The sequence below is a fragment of the Aedes albopictus genome, chromosome 3, assembly GCF_035046485.1.
Source record: "Aedes albopictus strain Foshan chromosome 3, AalbF5, whole genome shotgun sequence".
Classification (NCBI taxonomy): Eukaryota; Metazoa; Arthropoda; class Insecta; order Diptera; family Culicidae; genus Aedes; species Aedes albopictus.
Window position 1 is genome coordinate 354906526 of NC_085138.1, and position 19881 is coordinate 354926406.

At 41.6% G+C, this 19881-nt stretch overlaps 3 protein-coding genes across 3 annotated transcripts in view; 2 read left to right on the top strand and 1 right to left on the bottom strand.

Annotated features, from left to right (window-relative positions):
* The window catches only part of LOC109428932 (ATP-dependent helicase brm), a 33244-nt gene extending 14226 nt beyond the window's left edge, over positions 1–19018 (bottom strand). Inside the window, exon 1 of the mRNA XM_062855293.1 lies at positions 18075–19018. Coding sequence (XP_062711277.1) covers positions 18075–18653 — 579 coding nt within the window. The 5' untranslated portion in view covers positions 18654–19018. The remainder of the gene's footprint in view (positions 1–18074) is intronic.
* LOC109428933 (uncharacterized) lies at positions 6567–17983 on the top strand. The gene is made up of 2 exons (XM_062855298.1): positions 6567–7128; positions 17590–17983. Exons 1-2 carry the CDS (start codon positions 6661–6663, stop codon positions 17959–17961), a joined length of 840 nt encoding a protein of 279 aa, XP_062711282.1. The 5' UTR covers positions 6567–6660; the 3' UTR covers positions 17962–17983.
* LOC134289457 (uncharacterized protein K02A2.6-like) lies at positions 11603–15124 on the top strand. Its single transcript, XM_062855297.1, has 3 exons — positions 11603–13089; positions 13148–14724; positions 14962–15124. The coding sequence occupies exons 1-2, from the start codon at positions 12262–12264 to the stop codon at positions 14099–14101; spliced, it is 1782 nt and encodes a 593-aa protein (XP_062711281.1). The 5' UTR covers positions 11603–12261; the 3' UTR covers positions 14102–14724; positions 14962–15124.
* Positions 19019–19881: the final 863 nt, after the last annotated feature.

Sequence of the window (19881 nt, forward strand, 5' to 3'; positions counted from 1 at the left end):
ATGTTGTTGATGATTTAATAGAATTCTAAATGTCTATACACCGGAATATTCAATACCATGGGGAAACATAGGGATTTGAAAAAAAAAAACTGCAGCAGTTTTCAAACAGTTTTAATTTCAAGGTGGTTTATTTAGACATTCATGCTTTCGAATATACTTCATCAAATCTTCCAAAGAATCGCCACTAATATTTAACCCTTATGTGGCCGACAGGGTACCCGGGTACCCAGCGCCCATTTAACCCTAAAAGGGATACCTTCATGGCCTCAGTTTTGTCACCTCGCTGAGTGTGTTCCATCATAGACGAGCTCTGAAAGGTGCCTGGGGTCCAATGGACCCCAGGTATCCCTTTTAGGGTTAAAGAGCACGGTGTAAGAAAAAGCAAAACGTTTGTCGGACACATAACGGTTAACATTGAACGGTTTCGTATCAGGATGAAACTAGGAGCACCCTGTTGAACAGATGGATTAGTCTCCCTAAAGACTGCCCCAGAAAGTATGGACGCAGTCAGAAACCGCTGCCATTTCACAAAATTTTGATAACAACTAGTCCTTTTTTATGGCTGCATCCTATTGTTTACATTTCTCGCTCGTCATTTTGTATAACGGTTTGATCGATTCAAACAGTTGTGTTAAAAATGCGTGGACTTTCCGTGGAACAGAGACGAAATACAGAATTCGGAATGTCACTGAGAAAGTTGGCAAAAATGGAAGGAGTAAGTAAAAAGGCGATGCGAACAGTGATCAGGAAGTTCGATGAGGATAACATACGCTGTGTCTGAACCAGCAGATTATTAAAATGAAATGTACATCGGGTTTCTTTGCACCAAACATCAGTATAGACTGTTTCAGAAATTATAAATACATTTTGTTTATTAAATTAAATGAACTGTTATAATGATTTTTACCAACTTCTTTCAGAGTATAGCATATTGTACTCCATATTTTTATATTTCCTTCCAATTGTCTTGTTATTTTAAAGAATAGTCGAGTTATCCAACAAATAACTTAATTTTTCAAATTTGCATTTGCACAAAGGTGTGTTTTAATGATTTTAACATTTTTAAGCACTAAATACAAAAAATTATCTAATTTTTTATCACATTCGCTTTCTCAACAAGTTGTCTAAGGAATGCCTTGATCAAAATTTGGGAAAAATCGATAAAGGCATTTCCACAACATTTTTCCGGAGATCAAGTTTCTCATTTTTTTAAGGTTTTCTACGGAACATACATAAGAACTACCACACAGTTTCTTAGCTTCCCTGAACGCATTTTACCTAAACAAACTTATTTTTTCAGCTCATTCGATCCTTCAGATGGCAAAGCTTGTCATACCATAAAAACGAATGCAGTAAACAGTAATTAAGACATTCGTTTGCTTAATGTTTGTTGTTACTGGTGTTGTTGAGAAATTTGAAACAAATTTTTTGTTTTGAGAAGGGCCGTAATGGTGGTTCTTGATCAAATATTCCAGTAAAAATTACCTTTACCAATTGAGAAATATCTTTTATTATCGATACAGCAATTTTTATTGTGTTTGGTAATTAAATATTTTATCTGTGAGATTTTTTTCTTTTCTACTGTGCTACATTTTTTGACCACTTTGTGCAACTTCAAATTTTAATCATCTAGTTTAATTGGTATTATTTGCTTCGTTAGCATGTTAACTATAAGAGCTAGAAGAAACTTTTTTGGATATTGTGCTCAAATTGAAATGGCAGGTTATCGTTGGTGTATTTATAATTTCTGTAACAGTGTACCGTCAAGGCGCCATTCACCGTGGGGGCTCCATTCACCGTGTGCCTTCGAATATTTTTTCATTATTTCCATATTATGATTGAATGATATGACAATTTCCCTTCAATTTCACCAATACAACACTAATGTATTGTTACCATGTCAAAACGCTCATTAGAAACATTTAAAAGTATCATTTTGACACTAAAGTGTGTTTACTTGAAGCGGGTTTCTGCTCGTTCTCTGCATTCATAGTAAAAAAACGAAAACTACGCTAAGGTGATTTAAGCGATAAACTAAATGTAGTAACGTTTTTATTCCACCAAGAAGCAATTAAATTCACATACATATCAGGTATGTATTTTGCATTATCGAAGTAAGTTTAACAAGAAAGTACGATTACTCGTACTTTTTAATTGAAACAAAAAGGCACGGCAAATGGGTACCCTAAAAATCAATGGTCTCCATTCACCGTGCCCATTGTCCCATATATCTAGAAAAAATCGAAAATTTGAACATTCGTTTTTCTAATAAAATCTTGCAAGTTATTACTTGAAATGAATTTAAACGAAGAAAATTCCCTTGGCTGGGTTGTTTTGATCATTTTTAAACAAAGTAGAATAAAATTTCTCATACACGGTGAATGGGTCTCTACTACCACGGTGAATGGTGACCTACCACGGAATCAGGCGACCCTACTACCCTTTACTAATTGTACTATATCACCAAATTTTGTGAAAATTTTGCTACTTCTGTGGATATTGCTTTAATTTTAACCTATAATGAAGCCAATTAAAAGCGGTACCAACAATGTTTATAAGACTGGTGTCAAATGACAGCCCTTATTTGCCCCGAATCCTCTAAGATCCACGGTGAATGGTGCCTTGACGGTATATTCAAGCTTTATTTTCATTTGCAGAAGGTTTTAAAATATTTCATCGGGGAAATTTTGTTTTTTTTTATCTCTTTAGCGGTTTTCATACACATTTACATGAAATTCTGATTTTCGGCCAATTTCTCTCCCTTACAAAATGCATGGAAAAAAATTTACCGATAGAATATTTGAAAACCTTCTGCAAATCAAAATATAGCTAGAATACTGATGTTGGGTAGAAAAAACACGATGTACATTCATTTTTTTTTAATCTGCTGCAAAGGACGTTTGAATCTTCGGGCTTATAAGAAGCAAAAGCAACCGAAACAGAGGCCGAAACAGGCCCAGAGTGCGAAAGTTGTATGACAAGATGCTTGTTGGGAATTCGAACTGCATAATTATGGACGCCGAAACTTACGTGAAGTTTGGCAACAAGTTCTTGCCGGGGCCACAATATTAAATGGTGCGTGAAAGGGAAGTATTGGACCAGTCTGAAACATCCATTCTTGTCGAAAAGTTTGGTAAGAAAGTTCTGGTCTGGCAAGTCATTTGTAGCTGTGGTAAGATCTCGCAGCCTTTCATCACAACTGCTTCAATGAACAGTGAAACATACACCAGGGATTGCTTGCAAAGCGACTTCTGCCCATGATTCGAAGCCACAAGGATCCTGTTATCTCCTGGCCAGATCTTGCATCTTGTCATAAGCTATTTTACGAGACGTTCTACCGGTGGGCTGATCATTGTTATTGTTTACATTTTATGTTTTTGTTTTCGCGAAAAGTAGCATAACATTTGGTGAGCGCCAATCAGATTTTAGCTGGCAGAGATGTTTCGGTTTCTAATGTGGCATGTATCAATCCCCCGAGCTGCATCATGCCACTAGCAGATGAAAAAAACATTCTTACGGTCTACGGGTATTAATTATAGTGGACGGATTGACGCATTTTCGTAGCTAAATGAACTCCGTTTGTTGGATGGGCCTGTATCACATGTTATGCTAGCGAAAATGTAAATAAATGGGCCCAGCGGTTGGACTTCAAAACTGGTAAACATTCAAAAAACAGCTGATTTGAAACGTCTCATAAAATGCCTTATTATGCAAAATCAACGGTAGAATGGTACAACACAAAGAATGTTTCATTCGTTCCAAAGGACATGTACCCTCCAAATTGTCCACAAATCCGAGCAATTGAAGAATTTTGGGCATTGGCGAAGGCACATCTTAGGAAACATGTCTCGGCCTCAGATACCATTTAACAATTTGAAAAGGATTGAAAAAAAAGTGTCAAAACTTAATGCTAAAAAGGCTGTGCTGAATATCAAGAAGAACGTCCGAAGAACGCCAAGCTAGCATACAACAGGTAGATCGAAGATATTGAGAACGCTAATCTGATGTACTATTCTAAGATAAACGATACATGTATCCAAAAAAAAATGAACTCTACACTTGTGTATTATTTTCAAGGAAACTGGGTGCGTCCATACTTTCTGGGGCAGTCTTTACTTATGCTTATTCTAACCACAACCTACTTGTTCAATTCTCAAAATCACTTGTTAGCAGATTTTCACATTCACTGTCACTAGCTTCATTACCGTTGCTCTTTTGGAAACAATATTTTCACATATCTCACTTTTGTTTGGGTTTTCTGCAGTGAATAAATTTGGTCTTGTACAATTCATATTGAGAGCGAATAAACAACACCCAAATATCCCAAGCGATAAGATTTAGGTTCATTTTTATCTACTGTGTTGACTAACATTCCCACCGGTAATCACTCATACCACCCTAATACTTTCCAGGTATACCGAATTAGTAAAGAAGTGAAGAGCAGTGTTCTTCCAAACGATTATCATAGCTTAGGGATTGCAGTTTGCAAAGATGACGAGACACAATACATGTACGCTACGCTAAAATCAGTGGTGCAAGCTGATTGTGACTGAAAGATTAGGTCGCTTCAGGAAAGTATTTCATTTCAAGTGTTTGAAAAATCATAATCTTAAATTCAGATAGTTGACATTTTACTTAGAAAATGCGTTTTAAGTATAATGAATTTTAATTTCTGTAAAAAGCGAATTGCTTTGGAAAAAGTATTGGAATTCAATACCAAAATCAGAGGCACAAATCTGACGAATAAAGCAGTAAACTACAGTACAATGCATTAATCAGTACTGTAGTAGGTATTAGTAACAAAATCAATTGAACCACGGTTTTTGAATTTCAATTTGGGTGAAAACACGAGCAGGGGTTTAAGTGGTAGGCGTGTTTTGATTCTGAGGAGTTTCTCATCAAAACTGACTAACCAAGATATATCTGGCAAAGAAAAGCTTAATAAATAAAAATATAAAACTGGAGTAGCTAAACAAACAGCTCAACGATACACGATCGTTACGAAAGCCAACCCATCTGACTGCACTGCTTCATCCAATGTCAAATAAATTAACAGAGATATAGAAACCGTCTCTCGATTCGACTAGGGTAAAAGCTCCCTTAGTGGAGGTAGTACCAATAGTGGTGGTATAACCAATTTAGCACTATTTCGACCAAAAAGCTTGCAAATGACATTTTTAATAGATGCATCATAACTTATTAATAACATTAATTCAGTTTTGTGTTCAGGATTTGCCGAAAAACTTACCGTCAAGGCGCCATTCACCGTGGGGGCTCCATTCACCGTGTGCCTTCGAATATTTTTTCATTATTTCCATATTATGATTGAATGATATAACAATTTCCCTTCAATTTCACCAATACAACACTAATGTATTGTTACCAGGTCAAAACGCTCATTAGAAACATTTAAAAGTATCATTTTGACACTAAAGTGTGTTTACATGAAACGGGTTTCTGCTCGTTCACTGCATTCATAGTGAAAAAACGAAAACTGCGCTAAGGTGATTTAAGCGATAAACTAAATGTTGTAACGTTTTTATTCCACCAAGGAGCAATTAAATTCACATATCAGGTATGTATTTTGCATTACCGAAGTAAGTTTAACAAGAAAGTACGATTACTCGTACTTTTTAATTGACACAAAAAGGCACGGTAAATGGGTACCCTAAAAATCAATGGTCTCCATTCACCGTGCCCCATATTGTCCCATATATCTAGAAAAAATCGAAAATTTGAACATTCGTTTTTCTAATAAAATCTTGCAAGTTATTACTTGAAATGAATTTAAACGAAGAAAATTCCCTTGGCTGGGTTGTTTTGATCATTTTTAAACAAAGTAGAATAAAATTTCTCATACACGGTGAATGGGTCCCTACTACCACGGTGAATGGTGACCTACCACGGAATTAGGCGACCCTACTACCCTTTACTAATTGTACTATATCACCAAATTTTGTGAAAAATTTTCTACTTCTGTCGATATTGCTTCAATTTTAACCTATAATGAAGGCAATTAAAAGCGACACCAACAATGTTTATAAGACTGGTGTCAAATGACAGCCCTTATTTGTCTCGAATCCTCTTAGATCCACGGTGAATGGTGCCTTGACGGTATTTTAAACAATTATTTTCCTTAATTTTTTTGCTCCTTTGCACCTATAGTGGAGGTAGTGTTCCTATAGTGGTGGGTTCCATAAGAATTCAATGGGATGCGCCACTATAGGAACCAATGTTAAATTTTACCTCCATAAGAGAAACCGTGTACCTATAGTTGGTGCAAGTGATTTATTAGCAAAAACTGAAAGAAACAATGGTTTTTACTTTTTTTCTAGCAAATTTTGATGAAAAACTACCGATTAACGTTTTCAGACTTTTTATTTTGTGGTGTTATCAATTTTATTCAATTATGTTACTGCAAGGAGCTACTAATAGCACCACTATTGGTACATTTACCCTAGGTACGCTTCTCGTCCGTTTTACACACATTCTACGAGTCATTGTTCGCAAAACAGAAACCTGAACAGCAATCTTATCAGTAAATAAGTAGTCGCACGTCATTACGTCACCACCGGTCGTAGTAGATACCTGCTCAACTGAGAACGGTTAGTGCCGACTTTCGGACATCATCGCCCGTTAGTTTTCCACAACACTTCAAAAATGAACGACCAACAAATCAAGGAAGCGTTCGACCTCGCCCTCGAATTAACCAAACAGTGTGGACCGATTGTGCTCGAGGGGTTCCGGAATTCCACCAAGGACGTTGCCAGTAAGGGCCGGCATTGGGATCTGGTCACGGAGTACGATCGCCGGGTGGAGGATGTGTTGATCGAGGGACTGAAGAAGCGGTTTCCCGATCATCGGATGCTCGGGGAGGAGAGTGCCAGTGAAGCCAACAAGAAGGAAGCGCTGGACCAGAGGCCGACGTGGATCATTGACCCGATCGATGGGACGATCAATTTTGTGCGTGGTGTGAAGTTTATTGCCATTTCGGTGGCGCTTGTGGTGGATAGGGAGCTGAAAATTGGAATCATCTACAATCCGTGCATGGATGAGCTGTACACGGCGATTGCTGGACAGGGGACTTTTCTGAATGGTGAACGGGTGCACGTCAGTGGCGTTGACAATGTAAGTGTATTCTTATTGGAAAAGAGTGATTCGGTGTAGGTATGTTGCTTTGAGAAGCAGGGTAAAAATTTGTATGATTCACAGTAGAGGTTCGCATTCTAACTAGCATTGTATTGAGAGCTGGCAAAATGTAAAATTGTTTGAAAGGGGAATTGTAGATCAAATGAGAGACTTGTTACCAGTTCAATAGCCAACAACGATTGAATGGATTTATTAGCTTCTCCTGTCTTTATATTATGTACACTAACAGCTCTGGGAACTTAGTTACTTGATGGGACATCTCCAGAGTCGCCTGCATGATTGACCTTCTAGAGTCTCTTCGATGGAATCTTGTCGGAAATGTGGAAGCTTGATGAACTGTTAAGATTTTGTCAACATATCAACTATCATCTCTTCATTCGACAGGGTTTGAAGTTCTTTTATGTCATCTTGTTTTATTTCAAGTGCCTTACAAAGAGATGTTCCAACGAGATCACGATTAACACTAGTCTTGCTGCACCAATTTACTTCATGCTATTTTGGTCATCTTCGAGTATCCCGATTGGTTAACCCAAAGAGATTCCAAGATTGTCAAAGTCACAGATTCCAGTTTTTGTCTGGCAGCTCTGGTTTCTCCCTCTTTGGCCACTTTGCCTTTTTGGTAGGAGGTGGCCAGGATCCAAGGCAATCCATGCATAATCTCGTAAGCAGTTTCCGGATATACGCCTTTTGATAGAGAGCAACGCCATTTTTCGAATGAACCTGAAGCAAGGAAGTGCTTCATTCTGCCCAGCGACGTTTTAGTTGGAAGTTACGATTCAGGTCATCGATGAATCTTGATATTTTTAATCAGTTTTACACACAACAAAATCGTCCACGTTCACAGCCGAATATGCAGTTCTTCCTTTTTTCGTTTCGTACATACTAACAATGATCATTAACGGATGGATTATTGGCTTAAAATTCATACAGACAAGTAGTTTGTTTAGCGTTTTATACCAAATTCTTGCACATTATTTCAGTCCAGTCTGAAGATTCCTTGAACGAACAAGGCTCCGGAAGTTAATTTTTATCCATACCGATCATGAATCGACTTAGGGCAAATTCTTTCGTACTTTTGATGGATCTTCTTAGTTCATTGGTCTACACCAGTTTGTTTCTCCTTCACTGACATCCATGAAAGAATCTTCATTGTTGTCAAGCGTTGGTGCAGGATCGTTACTGCCGTTTTCTTCTGGTGCGCACCGATATTTCCACACTGTTCCACTGTTTGGATTTGAAGATCTTTTCCTTTGGTGATGAAACGAGCCGTCCTGCTGCATGTCAGCTTGTTGTTTTGGTCGATCCACGAACCGATAAGCTTCTTGAGAGTCCGCGTAATCAACAAAAGTAAGTTTCACTACCTTCGGGTCTTGTTTTTCCGCTTGACTTCCAAATATTTGAACATGCTTCCAGCAAATATAACTTCAGGTCAGGCTTCTGTACAAACCACGCTTCGGTTTTGGTTATGATAATGGCTATGACGAAATTAATTTTTCGGACGAAATCTGCGAATCTTCTTACGACGCTGACGGTTGCAAAAGAAACAATCCCCATTTCGCTAGTTGCAAGAATGAAACAAGATCTGCTTTCTCTCAGCTACAATCTTCAAAATTGAATCTCTGACGTTGTGAGTACCGGACAGTTTCAAGAATTCATCAATTAGCTTCGCTTTCACAAATTATATTGTAAGCTCTAATACCTTCGTAATGTATCGTAGTGGTCAGGCAGACTCCTCAATACCACGGCTACCATCAGTTGCGGATTCCGTTTCTGACCAGCATTGGACAGGCGAGAGAAAAACGCTTCCAGATCTTGAAAATAACGTTCTATGTTTTATCCATTGCAATGCTCTGTTTGGCAAATAAGTTTGAGTGATCTTAGGCAATAACGACGTATTTTAATGACCTTGCTACAGAGCTTTCCAAGATTCCTTCTCGGTGTGCAGTTGATAGTCGAGCGATGACTGTCTTCGAAGAATAATTCCATGCCCAAGTAATATTTTTATGACAATTAATCTTAAAGATATTTCGAAAACTATCAACATTTTAATTTGGTTGTATGATAGTTCTAAGCAACTCCAAAAGACTAATTGGTCATCAAAATGTTACTTGAGTGGATGCTAGTGCTCGGTCGTCTCAAGATTTCCACTTGGCGGTCACCGGCATGGGCGCTTACTTCCATAACGACTCTCGGATCTGTATCGTTTCTGTTTTGAATCTCCGGTTAGTTTCAGTGACTAACAGATTGTTCAGCTGACCCAAAGGCCGATGAGCTCTTTAAAGAGAAAGCGATTTGAAAAGTCATTGTCAAATAACTTCTTTTGAGATGCTTCTAAGAATGCAGTCTAAGATTTACTCTTTGAACTTATCAGAGTAACACTTAGGGAAACTCCTCTTAGGTCAAATTTCATTTTGCAGCATTTGCTGGAGCAATTAGATTGCAAGTCAATCAAAAGCGGATGGTTCTTTTTCCGAAGAAGTCAATCAACGTATACTCCCTTCCGTAACATGAGAGATTTTGTTGATTATTCTGATATATCGCACCCATAGGGCACTGCACGCAATTCTTTTCGCGATTTTACCAGAAATTTATTCCAAGTTTCTTCCAACAGTTCCTTCTGATGTCCCTAAGGGATCTTTTTAAAAGATTCCTCCAGAGGTTTATTTATTATGATTCCTCCAGAAATTTCATCTGGGATTCTCCTGGAGTGCTTTCCGGGATTTTTCCAGCAACTCCTCGCCGGATTCCCACAGAGATACCTTCCGGACTCATCTAGGAATTCCTTCCGGGATTCCCCAGATATTCCTGATATTGTTCCAGGAATTCGTTTTGCAGGAGTTCCTTCTGAGATTAATCTAGAAGTAACTGCAGGAACTTCCAATTGGTCTATTTTATGGGATTCTTCCAGTGCCTTTTGGAATGTCTTCAACAGTTTTTTTTTTCTGGGAATTCCCAAAAAGAATTTCTGGAAGAATGTTGTCCCCGTAGGTGTAGAACTTATTGGAGAAACCCGTACGAACTTCTTAAATAAATTCTAAAGAAAATGTATAAGGAATTTCTCCAGGAACTCCTGTAAGAATTTTAGAGGGACGGATCTTCTGAAGCAATTTCGTATGGATTCCAATAACAAAACTTTACTGTAGGGTTTCGTAATCATCTCCTAGAGGATGGGGAAGATATGCGAGAATTCCAAAATGAGCTCCTGGGGAAAATACATAAGGATCAACAGGAGAAACTGCTAAAGCAAATTCGAAAACAGTTGCTGAAGGAATACCAGATGGAGTTACGGGAGGAACCTCTAAAGGTAATCTGTGAAGATTATGTGTTGTGTAGTCTCGCACGGTGTTCTTGAAAAAATCTCAAATGAAACTCCTGGAAAAAATCTTAAAGGAATGCCGAAAGGAGTTCTTGAAATAATCCCGAAAAAAAGGCGGAAGTAACTTTTGAAGGAAACTGCGAAAAATTCCAAGGTGAAGTTTTTGAGGGATACCAAGAAGAAACTCCTGCAGAAGTCTCAGAAGGAGTTCCAGAAATAACTATGAGAGGAACCCGTGAAGAAAGTCCTGGAAGAGTTCTAGAAGAAGTTCCTGGAAGAATCCCGGATAATATTAATGAAGGAATCCCGAGAGAAGTTCCTGAAGGTATCCGAGAAATATATCCTTGACTCATGATTTCCTGAACGCCTGAATAATTATTGGAGAAATTTCACTTGACACAACTTCAGGAAACCAAGAAGTAACTACTTGAGAATTCCAGAAGGAACATCTAGAGGAGTCCAGGAAGGAATTCCTGGGAGCAGTGAAAAGAATTGGAGATGGGATAGATGCTAATATATCATTCTTTGATTAACCATGTTCAGAACCAGGCATGTTTCTCTCTACTGTAACACGACGATATAACTAACGCAGCGATCTTTACAACATAAACTTTATTCAAGAGAAAACATACAAATCTTAACCGTTCTGCAGTTTACTTAATACTAAATTAGATAGTTGAACATCTATCGGTGGCTCTCTCCAACGGTCATGCACAGTAGTAGGATGGTCAGCTTTAAATCTGTACGTCTTACCAGACCGACGAACGTACGACTCCCGATAGTCGTCACACTACTAACAGTATTAAAGAAATATGTTTTAACAGCACTAGCAACAATTGAGGTAAGAGGACCCTCAGAAGACACTTCTCTCTAAATAGTATCAATCCAAAGATTAGAGGGAGACAGAAGATCGCTCTGAGGACTTATTGATTAGATTCTAGATGACCCAAGAAAAATTGAGAGTTGCTTTAGGAAAAGTGTATGGAAACATTCTCTAAAAAAAATGCAAATTTCGGTAGAATCTGATTCATTTATGAAGCAATTTGTAGAAATATGTACTTGTGTGGAAGTTCCTTAGCTGAATTACTGAAGGAATGTGCAAAGCCAGATTACGTTGAACCCTTATTGAACTACTGATTCTGTAGTGACATGCCCCCCTCGACAGCGCGAGCGGACGGCGCTATTGTCAGACGGTAAACAAGTAGACAAGAGTACACAAGTGTGACGAGTGAACTAATAAAGTGTTGATACGATTTAAACGAGAAATCTAAATCTATTTATTTCCGAAGTACCACAAATCTGGCGACGAGGACAAACCGGAAGCAGCTAATATTGGTAAGATTGAAAAAAACGAAAGAAATAGTGTGTTTTGATGATGATAAACTTTCGGCGAGCGCGTCACATTTTTCCAAACAAAATAAAAAACAAAATGGCGTATGGCATCGAGCTAATGTTGATTTTTGGTTTGTGTTTCGTTCTTAGGGCAGAAACTATCTGGCCACTGGCGGAAGGGTCTTGGAGACCGAGACTATCAAAAGAATCCGGCCACTGGCGGAAGGGTCCTAGAGACCGAGGCAAAATTGGAAATCCGGCCACTGGCGGAAGGGTCCTGGAGACCGCGATAAAAACAGTCATCCGGCCATCGGCGGAAGGGTCTGAGAGACTGCAGCAAAAAAACAAGCATCCGGCCATCAGCGGAAGAGTCCTGGAGACCGTGGTAATCAAGAGAATCTAACCATTCGCCACACCGTCGGCAAGTGAGACGCTACAGAGTCTGGAGCAAGGACGTACGCGGAATGGATAAGTGGAATATCCCCCCATTTCATTTCAAGGCACTGCCGAAAAGTCAGATTCGCGATGCTTGGAAACGTTACAGGAAGAATTTTGAATACGTGCAGTTGGCGAATCGAGAAGCGAATAAAGTTAGACTGAAGCACATCTTCCTGGCTCTTGCGGGACCGGAAGTCCAAGAGGTGTATGAGTCGATCCCGGGAGCAGATGTCGAACCAGCTGTCGGCATTGACCCACTCGAGGTTGCTTTGAACAAACTGGATGAGTTTTTTGCTGCAAAATACCATGACGCTTTTGAACGAAACGTATTCTGGACCCTGAAACGTGAAACCGAAGAGCCCCTAGAAAAGTTCCTTTTCCGGGTGATGGACACTGCCAATAATTGCAATTTCGGGGCTACCAATCAGGAAAGTCGTGAAATTGGCATTATCGACAAGATGATTCTATTTTCGCCACCCGAGCTAAAAGAGAAGTTGCTCGCCGAGGAGCGGCTCACGTTAGAAAGTCTGACGAAGATCGTTCAGTCATACGGATCGTTGAAATACCAAGTGAGCCAATTTTCTGCTGCTGGATTTCACACTAAAGACATGGCAAGACCGGAAACAAGTCAAGAGGTGAACAAAATCCAAACGCGTGCTCCGGTAGGCGAATGTTTTCGATGCGGACGGACCGGACATTTCGGATACGACGTAAATTGTCCGGCCAAGAATCAAAAATGCAACAAATGCGGGAAACTTGGCCATTTTGCGAAGCGTTGCAAAACTCCTAATATAACTCGGCAGCAGAAGCGGAAAGCTGAAGCTCCAGAAGGAAGAAATTCTAGAATGAGGATGGTAATTGTTTAAATTCTTAAACTTGTTATTTAGACATTAACGTTAATTTGAGCTTTAGGTTAGAACAATCGAACATTCCGACGCCGCTATCACCGGTGCAGACACAATTAAGCCTCCGGAAAGCTTCATCTATAACATCGGAAATGGTGAGGAGTTTCTTTGGGTCAAGTTAGGAGGGATTCCAGTTCAAATGCTGATTGACTCCGGCTGCCAAAAGAACATCTTAGATGACAAGACGTGGCGAAAGCTGTTACATGAAGGAATATCGGTCAGCAACTTACGTGGATCCGACGACTCATTTCGGCCCTACGGCGAAAGCTCAAACCCTCTAGTGGTATGTGGAATGTTTGAAAGCACCATTTCGATTATGGAAGACTCGCGGCAGTTGCAGAAAACTGCCACATTCTACGTTATCGATGGTGGAACTCAGCCGTTACTGGGAAGAACAACAGCCATCGACATGGGAGTGTTGATCCTTGGGCTCCCCAGCACACAACCAGCGGAAGTGAATCAACTATGGAAAGAAGAGAAGCACCCATTTCCGAAAATCGCAGGTATAAAATTGAAAATTTCTATTGATGATAGAGTTGTACCAGTGATTCAGCACGCACGTCGTCCACCCATTGCTTTGTTGGGTCGAGTTGAGGAAAAACTGGCCAGTCTGGAAAAGATGGACATCATCGAATCGGTGACGGAATTCAGCCCATGGGTATCTCCGCTTGTCGTCATAGTGAAGGATAATGGCGATTTGCGATTGTGCGTGGATATGCGCCAAGCTAACCGCGCAATCCAACGGGAAAGTTATATGATGCCAACTTTCGAAGACTTTCTTCCACAGTTAAGCGAAGCTCGATTCTTCAGCCGCCTCGATATCAAAGACGCATTCCACCAATTGGAGCTTGACGAATCGTCACGTCACATTACAACGTTTATTACTCACAAAGGATTGTTTCGGTATAAACGTTTAATGTTCGGGATGTCGTGCTCCCGAACTTTTTCAACGAGTACTTGAACCAACCCCCCCGTAACTTGACAGATGAGCTCAGTTTCGCGTACCTACTTGCAAATCGCAGATGTCGCTACTGTTCGTAAACAACGGGTCCATCCTTCACTGACGCAACAATTTTTGTCCATGCGAAAACATCTTTTTGTTTCGTGGTGAGTGGAAGCCAACAAGAGGCTAGCGTTTCGTATCAAAAGGACGTATTCAACAGAAGTTCAAAAACTAATGTTCATTAAATTGAAATTATTTTGATTTTTCTTTTTGTTGTTGTAAAAAATGTAATAAAAACACATATTTAAACGGTCTTCCATATTAATTGGTGACTGTGCATGCTAGACCATACCGAAGATCAAACTCGAAAAAAAAATCTGCAAATGATTATTTTTAACTTCCATTTTGGATTGGCCACCAGATATGTAGCTGTAAAATGTTAGCATATATAACCTAATTTATTACTTGCTGTTGCTTAATAACCGCGCTAGAAGAAAACATGAGTTTCTTATTAATTTTATAAAAGCCGACTATTTTGCCTTCACTTGTTTTATAGATATAATTTTCGCTTCTAGTAAACAAATTCATCATGCCGCACTTAATTTGCATTTACCTGCCACAAAAAAGCGGAAACAACAAATGTTTCTGCATTAACATGTCTAAAGGGTCTAACTCGTTTTGTAAACAAACATTGTTTCTGTCGCTGTAGGGTCTATCTCGATCCACCCACGCATCTGGGGGCCGTTATCAGAAAGATCTATCTTCGCTCTTTCTGATAACGGCCCCCAGATGCGTGGGTGGATTGAGATGAGCCCTACAGCGACAGAAACAATGTTTGTTTACAAAACGAGTTAGACCCTTTAGACATGTTAATGCAGGTTTAATGTTTTAATATTTTTTGTTCGGTTTGTTATTGTCGGTTTTCGTCCCTATCAAAAGTAGCGCTTGCCGCTTTGAATCTGACAGTACCACCCGGACCAAAATTTTTAGGTACGCTGACGTTGTTCGGCAGCTGTCAAGTAGCTCCCGGGTTGACTTGAACAGATACTGGCTTGCTGCGAGAACGTGGTGAATTATCTCGACGACATTCTTGTTTTTGGGCGCACTCGGGAAGAACACGACGCAGCATTGGAACGGGTGTTGTCGACTCTGAAAGAGAAAAACGTTTTGTTAAATCACGACAAGTGTCAGTTTGCGCTCACAGCAGTTGAATTCGTCGGACATCATCTTTCTTCGGAAGGCATTCGACCAGTCGAAAACAAATTGAGCACGTTGCGATCTTTCCGGTCACCGGAAAACGTTGAGGAGCTTAGGAGTTTCCTGGGGCTTGCCAATTACGTAGGACGTTTCCTGCCCGACTTAGGCACAGTGACAGCCCCTATGAGAAGCCTACTTCGTTCGAATACAAGGTTCGAGTGGAAACAGCATCACCAGCAGTCATTTGAAGCAGTGAAGGAGCTCATTTCCAACGTCAAGACGTTGAGCTACTTTGACAACTCCTTAAGAACACGACTGATCGTAGATGCCTCACCTTTTGCGCTTGGAGGTGTACTGGTACAATTCAAAAGCTTAAATGATGACTCTGAACCGCGAATTATCTCGTATGCCAGCAAGTGTCTGTCAGACTCAGAAAAAAGATATTGCCAAACCGAAAAGGAGGCTCTCGCCATAGTATGGGCCGTAGAGCGATTTTCGGTATACCTCCTTGGACGTAATTTCGAACTTGAGACTGACCATAAGGCACTTGAGGCCATATTTTCCCCGACGTCGAAACCATGCGCCCGTATAGAGAGATGGGTACTGCGCCTTCAATCCTTCACGTTTAATGTGAAATACAGAAAAGGCTCCGCAAATATCGCAGACCCATTTAGTCGTTTAGCACAAAATGCGGGAAACGAAGAGTTTGATGGTGACAATACATTTCTCGTGTTGACCATTGTGGGTTCAGCTGCCATTGATACCAACGAGATTGAGAATGCTTCACAAAGCGATTACGAGTTTGGGTTACTACGTGACTGCTTGCAGACAGACGTGTGGAAACATGCGGAAGTAAAACCATACGAAACATTCAAACATGAGCTGGGATTCGTAGGAGACATTCTCGTTAGGGGTACAAAACTAGTAGTACCCGCACAGTTGCGCAGAAGAATGATGGATCTCGCCCACGAAGGACACCCGGGTGAAACTGTAATGAAAAGAAGATTAAGGGATCGTGTTTGGTGGCCAGCCATCGATAAGGAAGTTGTCCAATATGTCCAGCGGTGCGAAGGATGTCGTTTAGTTAGTCTGCCCGAAAGACCCGAACCAATGCAACGACGTAAATTGCCTACAAATCCGTGGATCGACGTTGCAATCGACTACCTAGGACCAATGCCTTCAGGAGAGTATCTGCTTGTCATTATCGATTATTACAGCAGATACAAAGAAGTCGAGATAATGACACGAATTACAGCAAAGGACACCATTAGCAAACTTGATCGAATCTTCACTCGTTTAGGCTACCCAGTCACAATAACACTGGACAATGCGCGACAATTTGCTTCGGATGAGTTCGATCAGTATTGCAAAGCTCGTGGAATCACCCTGAACTTTACGACGCCATACTGGCCGCAAGAAAACGGATTAGTCGAAAGACAAAACCGTTCCTTGCTTAAGAGGCTTCAAATTAGTCATGGGCTTAAGAGAGATTGGAAGGTCGATTTGCAAGATTACTTAATGATGTACTACACCTCTCCTCATTCCATCACTGGCAAAACTCCTACGGAGTTGATGTGTGGACGCACGATTCGATCAAAAATCCCATCTCTTTCAGATCTTCAGCATTGCCCGCGACTTCCTGAGGTAGCCGATAGAGATCGCATTCTTAAGGAAAAAGGAAGAGAAACGGCGGATGTTGCACGACACTCCAGACAATCCAACTTGGAAACAGGGGATACAGTGTTGATGAAAAACTTGCTACCAGGAAATAAACTCACGCCCAACTTTGCTCCCAACGAATACACGGTTGTTGACAAGAGAGGTTCTCGAGTTACAGTAGCAGACGATTCATCAGGAAGAACGTACCAACGGAATTCATCGCATCTGAAAAGAGTGACTAAGGAAATCGAGTTGGACCAGCCCCCCGACGAACAACAGCATGACTTGCGCCATCGAAAAGGTACTTCGTTGCCGCAGACTTCTCAAAGGCAGCCTCGTATCTATCCAGGGTTACCAGATACGTTCAGAGATTTTACTTTGTAGTCCAGACTACAAATCTACAAGAGAAAAGGAGATGTAGTGACATGCCCCCCTCGACAGCGCGAGCGGACGGCGCTATTGTCAGACGGTAAACAAGTAGACAAGAGTACACAAGTGTGACGAGTGAACTAATAAAGTGTTGATACGATTTAAACGAGAAATCTAAATCTATTTATTTCCGAAGTACCACAGATTCGAACACTGACTTTTTCTGTAAACCAATTTCGAATGAAAATCACAGTCTCAAACACTGTCATTTTTTCTTCCAGTTCAAAGGGGCGCTGATTGGACATGAAATCTCCATCGCCAGCTATCCGGCCGCTCGACCACACATCCTCGGCCGAGGGGAAGAGCTCATCAAGGAGTGTACCGGTTTGCGTGCGTTCGGCTCTGCAGCCCTTACGCTGGCCTACATATCCAGTGGCAACGTGGACGCCTACTGTATCGAGTATCTGAAACCGTGGGACATTGCGGCGGGAGCGATTCTCATTAGGGAAGCCGGTGGCGTCGTTATGAACGTCAACGGAGGCGAGTATGATATTCTGAAGCCGGACATCATCGCCGCCAGCAGTGAAAAGCTGGCTCAACGGATGCTCGAGATTGTGCGTCAAGTGGAGGAAAGAGTTAACCCGAAGCAATGAAAAATATAAAGTTTGTTAAACATGTCGTTTTTATTCTTTTTGTTAAACAGACCCCAGATATCCGAAATGTATCGTGATTTACAATTAACATACAAAATAATCTTTTTACTCACCGAATTGGGCGGCATCGAATGGGGAGGATACCCTCCGGGGACCATCCCGGGTGGCATTGGGGGTCCTTGGTGCGGAGGCATTCCCGGATGCGGTGGTGGCTGCGATTGTGGCGGTCCTCCATGTTGCCCCATTTGCGGGTGTGGTGGACCCGGCGGATGCTGTTGCATATGCTGCGGTGGCGGACCGGGTGGTCCACCTGGCCCGCCGGGACCTTGCATATGGTGAGGCGGTGGCGGTCCACCGGGACCTTGCGGTGGGGGAGGACCATTCATGTGCGGTGGTCCGTGCTGCGGCGGCGGAGGACCGTGGGGATTGGGCGGCTGCGGCCCGTGCTGAGGTGGGGGACCCTGCATTTGCATATGCCCTCCTTGTCCACCCTGTGGCGGTCCCGGAGGTCCATGCGGATGCGGCGGACCTTGTCCCGGCGCCATATGCGGTGGACCCTGTGGAGGTCCTTGCGGCGGCTGGTACGGACTATGCGGCGACGGGGACGGTGCGGGGCTTTGCGAGGGTGGCCCCATTGGACTCGGCGCCTGAGGCGGAGGCATAGGGCTGTTTGCTGGCGAGGGACTCGCCATTCTCGACTTCGCACCCACCAAACTATTCACTCACGGTAAATTGCACAATTTCACACAAAAAATCCCCCGACAGTGGCCCTAAATTTCCTTTTCAAGCCACAACACCCAACACACAAGTAAAATTCCACACTCAACTTTGCGAAGAAAATGGCTGCCGACAAAGAAATTTTAAATTTCAATTTTCCTCCACAAAATTCATTCAATTCCGTCAAACTTTACCCTCACGATCAACTTCAAACGGCACTGCACTGAACGAAACTACTTTTCCATGGATTTTCACCGTAATTTACAGTCAATTTCTAGAAATTTCACAGCGATTGACGCGTCGGACCGAACGAACACCAGCAGGAAAAAGTGACACGAATGAGGCAAGAAGGACGCAAACAACTTCTTCTTCTTCTTCTTTTTTCTGGCCAACTAGCACCGTTCGGCGCCAGTTGTGTTTTACGTCGGCTGGGTCTAGGAGCTAAGCCTTAAATTCCGACGCCCCAGGGAGACAGCCACCACACCTGAGGACCCTACATATCGAACCCATCAACACATGGGCCGGGACCTACGGCTTTACTTCCTATCCGAGGGAAGGCGTGATCACGGATTTTATGTCTCAGAAAATCCCATCGGCGTCGACGGGAATTGAACCCCGACCGACTGGGGTGAGAGGCAACCACGCTTACCACTACACCACCGACGCCGACGACGCAAACAACAAAGCCGGAGTCAGCGAGAAAACGCGAAAGCGCGATGACAGGCGGGATCGATGGCGAGGTGTTTCAACGAACAGTGTTGCCAGTTGGCATGGATATGGTAGTATAACAGTTAACACGCTCGTTCTAAACTACTCTCAGGAGAGTCGTTTTCGACTCACTTTTGTACTTTGACAATAACAGTCAAAAGTGAGTAGCTTTATTTTCATGAAGAGAGTAGTTTTTTATACAGTCTGTTTATAACACAGTCCCGCAAAGAGTGAAACCAAATCTACCTGTCGAACTGTCAAATCGGCTACCTAACGAGCACGCCAGCAAAATTATGAAAACAAAGTCTGGCGAAGAAGAACAACAACAATCAAAAGAAGTCGTCTTTGCGTGTCTCTATATATACAGTCTCTAGTTTTTTACTCTCTCATGGGAAAATCAGTGCTTTACTCACTTCTCAGATTGTTAACAATCCTCGGTACCCATTACGTAATTTATGTTTAGTCCTTTTCCTGTCAGATCGGTGTAACACGTTA